The sequence below is a fragment of the Gastrolobium bilobum genome, unplaced genomic scaffold (genome assembly GCF_033153095.1).
Source record: "Gastrolobium bilobum isolate Gb01-03AN ecotype WA unplaced genomic scaffold, APGP_CSIRO_Gbil_v1 utg919286, whole genome shotgun sequence".
NCBI classification, from domain to species: Eukaryota; Viridiplantae; Streptophyta; class Magnoliopsida; order Fabales; family Fabaceae; genus Gastrolobium; species Gastrolobium bilobum.
Window position 1 is genome coordinate 6,464 of NW_026899876.1, and position 5,711 is coordinate 12,174.

The window sequence follows — 5,711 nt, forward strand, 5'->3', positions numbered from 1 at the left end:
TGGTGTATAATTGGTCAGCAATTCAAAATATATTTAGTAGTCTAAGCATTTATTTATGAACCAACAAAACGGGTTATGCAGACTGCAGAGCATAATGCATCACAGATCACTAGTACACGATCAATTTAGCCTTTCTTATGCACAAAATTAATTTCTAGGACAGTAGCTACAACATACACAATGGAGAAATGGAATGACATGTCTTAAAACAGAAAATGAATTATTAGGACAGTTGCAACACCATATAAATTAGAGCACTGATAGGTTTATTCCATAATTAAAACAGTAAGGATTTGGGCAAAAAGGATAGCCATAAAACCAAACTTGATAGCTCTTGATTTGACAACAAAATTTGACAACAAAATATTTTCCTTAAAATATAAACATGACCAGTCAATCATAAAAATCAAAGAAAACATCTAACACAATAAAACTTCATTAATTGCAGTATTACTACAGGATTCTATTTAACATTGCTAAGGGTTATATTTCTTTTGATGACATTTGGAAGGTACGCATTGCTAAAGATCCACTGATCCGTTTATGGAATTGCCTTCTGCAATCCATGTCAAGCGCATTGCTAAAGATCCTACTGACCGTAAGCTCTTTCTCATTCTCTACTAATTTAATTTGCTGAACCCACTACCTAATTCTAATTCTAATGCTATTCATCCATTTCTCAGAGACTGGTGAATCTCTGCTTGTCATTAAGGGGCCCCAGGGAAGAATAAATAGAGCTATTTGGGGACCCCTCAACAAATCTATTATTAGTGCCGGAGAAGATGCTATTATTCGTATCTGGGATTCTGAGGTCACTTCCATTCTTCATTCTTCTTTCTTTTATTAGCTTTCCAATTTCCTAACAGTGATAACAAAGTTAGTTTATTCTCTTTCACTTGTACGCAGACCGGAAAACTACTTAAAGAGTCAGATAAGGAATCTGGCCACAAAAAGACAATAACATCACTTGCAAAATCTGCAGATGGTTCACATTTCCTTACTGGCTCCCTTGATAAGTCTGCTAGGGTATTAATGATCAGCGTTTTAATTCTTTACTTTTTCTCTTTCTGTTAGTGCTCATCATAAATATTGTCTCCATAACTTCACCTGATTTTATTTTCGCCTAACCAGTTTTTTTTTTTTTTTGACAACGTCTTTTGGCTGTTAACTAGCTTTGGGATACCAGAACCTTAACTCTTATCAAGACATTCAACAAAAGACCCTAAAATGCAGAAAAGCATACATCTTGATCTGAGATCTCTGATTTTATCACCCCCAAAAGAAAGAAAAAAAGGAAGATTTAAAGGTTAAGACTAAGAAGAAAAAAGAGAATACCTGAGTGAAAACACAGAGGTGGCTGTCGGTGGAGAGGAGGAGCACGGTGGCTGACTGGCTGCCAAGATCTGGAATAAAAATGGAAAAAAAAATTAATAAAATGCAAGACCAGTGAAACAAGAAGAAAGGGGAAAAAAAAACCTTCAAGTTGCGGAAGAGAGGATGTCGTCGCCCGCCGTCGGTGTGGGTGGGGTGGGGTGGGGGACCTGGGTGGGGTGGGGTGACTGCTGCTGGTAGTGACTAGGGAGCGGTGAGTGAGAGTGAGAGTGTCTGATGATGAGTGTGACTCGTGCGTGTGACTCATGCGTGTGACTGTTTTTTATTGTATTTTATTAAAAAAAAAAATAGTAACCCGCGAGCTGGCTCGTTCAACCCGCGAGCTGGCTCGTTTGAGCTCGGGTTGGCTCGGGTCGAGCTAAATCGAGCTGACAGCTCATTTTTGCCAACCCAACCCGGCTCGTTTTGTGCGGGTTACGAGCCAACCCGACGGGCTGGCTCATTTTTGCCACCCCTATATGGGTGTGATAAATGAGTTTGCGAGAGAGAGACCGAACTTAATGAATTTTTGATTTTTCGCGAATGCTCGTTGGGAAACTCGCATCAGCGAGCAACAATCGCGAGCTAAAACAAAGCTCGCTGAGTAGCTCACTTCAGGGAGTAGAGGGCTGTTAACTGTTTTAATTTTTTCTTTCGTTTCCTTTACTCTAGCCGACACTTAGCATGTATTAATGTGTGTTTTCTCTCATAGTTCTTGTAAATTATCTTCACAAGTTTTAGGCAAATTTCTGTATTTAACCTAAAACTCTTTGTATTGTTGTTTTTATCTGTCATTCTAATTCTTTTATATTCTATAAAATCCTTAATTATTCTGATTACTAGGTTGGGATATTATATTTGTGCAATAAAGACAAAAAACTTGGGGAATTCTCCAAAATATTTTCAAAAGAGTTAGCAAAGTAAAGACGATACTCCATAAAGAATTGAGTTTGAATCCTTACGCAGTTATTTTACATGAGCATTGGAGAGGTTATGATCAATCAAATGAAGCGGTATAGTGAGATTTTAGAAGATGTTCATGTGGTGAAGAAAATCACAAGTTCTTTTAACTCGAAATGTATCGTCTTGCTATGGCTATTAAATAAATATAAAATTTAGAGACCAATTCCGTTTATAAACTACAAGGATTTCTGTAAGCTTAAAAAAAGATTGAAGAAGAAAGAACCTTTAGTTCAAACACCGTAAGTAAATGTCTCTTTGAGAAACAAAGAGCATGAACAAGCTAGTTCACAGGGAAGAGGAAAAGGCTATAGACAAAGCATCCAAGAGGTTAAGGTTGTAAGTCAAAATTGGCTGCACAAAGGTCCCACCTTGATGCGCCTACATGAGGGTAAAAACAAAAAAATGGTCTTTGATGCGGAAGCATAGACAATCTATGCGCCTCATATTTTAGGATCTTCCAGTTAAACATGTAGGGTTTAAAATTCATACATTTTTCAGTTGAAGGTGTCAAAGTGGATGACTCCCTCTAACAGTAATCCACACGGCTACCTCTTGGTTGCTTCTGAGAAACGCTTTCTCCCTGAACCCTCCCTTTCCTTGGAAGCTCGCTAGGCTGCGGCAAGGTGGAGGCTTTCAAGTGTTTTTGTTTATTTTTCTCAAGACTGTAATGTTGTCTTGAGGTTAGGTGAGAGGACCAATAATGGAGGAAGAGAGATGAAGAGAAAGAGGGGCGGCCAAAAATTAGGATTTTAGTCCAGAGAGGCGCTGTATATCTTGATCTGAAGAAAAAGACGTTACTTTAACGTGGTTCAGCAAATCCCTTAATCAGCATTAAGAGATGGACGTTACAATAACGTTTCCTCATCAAATCCCTTAATCAGCATTAAGAGATGGACGTTACATTAACGTTTCCTCATCAAATCCCTTAATCAGCATTAAGAGACAGACGTTACATTAAATATAATTTTATTTAAATTCATAATTCAAATAAAATAGAAATAATAAATCTCTATCTAATCATATTAGATACAGATAAGAATAATTCAAAACTATCCTTAATTACCTAACCTCTTGAATTTAAATAAAATTAAATTCGATTTTATCCTAGCCTGCAATTTAAATTTGAATTCAAATTCGAAAGTCGAAAATTCAAAATTCAAATTCAAATTTTGAATTGCGCCAAAAACTTATTTTGGCCAAGTCAACTATTTGACTTGCTAGGATTCATGGCTCAATACCGTATTGGGCCTACTAACACATTTGGGCTTATTAATAGAAAAATTAATCTTTCACTAATAGTCCAAAGGCGCATGATGATATTGGACTTGGAGTTCAACTCCAACCCAATTACACCTATAGTCTTGAAAAACCCAATAACACTTATTGGTCCAAACTTGCTAAATGTAAGCAATCAAGAATAACCTTAGTGTGTGACCTATTAGGCTCAATTAGTCACTGACATAAATTAACTTGAACCAATTAAACTCTTTTAACAGGCCCAATTTATCTAATGACCACATAAGACACTAGCAATGCTCTGCATCCCCAGAACTAATTGAGTTGATCAAGTGATCTACCTTTCTAATTTCGATACCGTGCCGGCATCATCCCTCACAACGTCATTCACATTTAGTCGAGAGCAAGGATAGAGTATCATCTCTCTTTATTGACTAAATATAATATTTCACAGGAACTAGGAATCTTCTTCCATTGACACTAAGATAGATCATGACTCTTCATGATCTCTTACTATGCATAGATTCCCCAGTCAACTAGAAGTCATCCAAGCCCTACCGGTCTTGTGAATGACTAATCCCTTATAGGGGATTGTGAAGTCCTTTCGGCATGTTCATCTATACTCATGTATTCGAGTCATACCCAAGAGTACACTGTTCTCCCCATTTTTCAGGCGGATAAAGTTGTACAGTCAAAGTATAACTCTAGGACATAGTATTCAATGACATCCTTAAGTCTAGGACGACCTGCACTACCAAACGATGAGAGACTTTACAAATCCAATGATACTCTCTATAATGAATCCTTGTGGAGTCTCTCGGTGGGTCAGTTCAGTGCTATCTGTTCTCTAACAGATCCACCCACGACATCACCTAAAGCATCACCATGCCTGCATTCCATGAGGTTCCTACCTCGTATCTTTATACAACTAAATGACGTCGTACTAGTCTTATTAAGATCACCATTACCCTTTCTTGGTGATTCAAGACCAGGAACAGTTTTTATATAATAGACATACAGTGTCCTCGAGTCCTCATGATCATGATCTCTATCATAGATCCCTGAGTGAACACCTGTTCTATTCTTAGGGTCTTTATCTTTATTCACATATTAACAATAAAATATTGGCGAGACATAAATATGATAAAGATAAAGTTTGCTCAAATTTATAAATCATGAAATACCACTTCGAAAAAGGTGTTCATCTGATAAAACAGATTGTCTCTTGGACACCTATATACTAACAAAGTTTGTAGAGTAATAAGAGATGAAAAGAACATTGAATAAATATGTATATTGAATTGATACACGAGTGTACAATATATAGAAATCCTAATAAGCTTAGCTCAGACCTAACCCAAATCCTAGTGAAAAAAGGAAACAAATATTTACAAATAATACAGGTAATATTTTCAACACTCCTTCTCAAGTTGGAGCTAATCATAAGCACTAAGCTTGTTACATATATACTCTATTCGAGGACCCCTAAAAGACTTAGTAAATACATCTACTAATTGATCATTAGAGGGTACAAAATTGGTCCTAATTTTACTAGCGAGGACCTTCTCTCGAACGAAGTGATAATTTATCTCAATATGTTTGGTTCTTTCATGAAACACTAGATTAGAAGAAATATGCAGTGCTACTTGGTTATCACAAATGAGAGTTGCTAGTCTAGTGTCTCCAAAAAACTTGAGCTCTCTAAGAAGTTGCTTAAGCCAAATGAGGTCACAAGAAGCAGTAGCCATGGAGCGATGCTCTGCTTCAGTACTTGATCTGACAACTACATTTTTCTTCTTACTTTTCTAGGAAACCAAGTTGCCTCTAATGAAGACACAATATCCAATAGTAGATCTCCTATCAATAGGACACCCGGCCCAATCAGCATCAAAGTATTTGATACCTTTAGCATGACCATTATCTTCATATTCAAGGCATTTTCCTAGAGATGCCTTGATATACTTGAAGATACGAATAAGAGCATTCCAGTGTTCTTGACATGGAGAATTCAGAAACTGACTTACCACACTAACTGCAAATGAATTGTCAGGTCGAGTAACTGTGAGGTAGTTCCGTTTTCCAACTAATCTTCTATAACTTTCAGGATCTGAAAAAGGCTCCCCTAATTTAGTATAAACTTG

General features: G+C 36.9%; 1 protein-coding gene across 1 annotated transcript; it reads left to right on the forward strand.

The window, feature by feature from the left end:
- The first annotated feature begins 535 nt into the window (after window positions 1-535).
- LOC133294067 (eukaryotic translation initiation factor 3 subunit I-like) lies at window positions 536-1,226 on the forward strand. The gene is made up of 4 exons (XM_061492721.1): window positions 536-598; window positions 684-811; window positions 907-1,026; window positions 1,173-1,226. Exons 1-4 carry the CDS (start codon window positions 544-546, stop codon window positions 1,224-1,226), a joined length of 357 nt encoding a protein of 118 aa, XP_061348705.1. The 5' UTR covers window positions 536-543.
- Window positions 1,227-5,711: the final 4,485 nt, after the last annotated feature.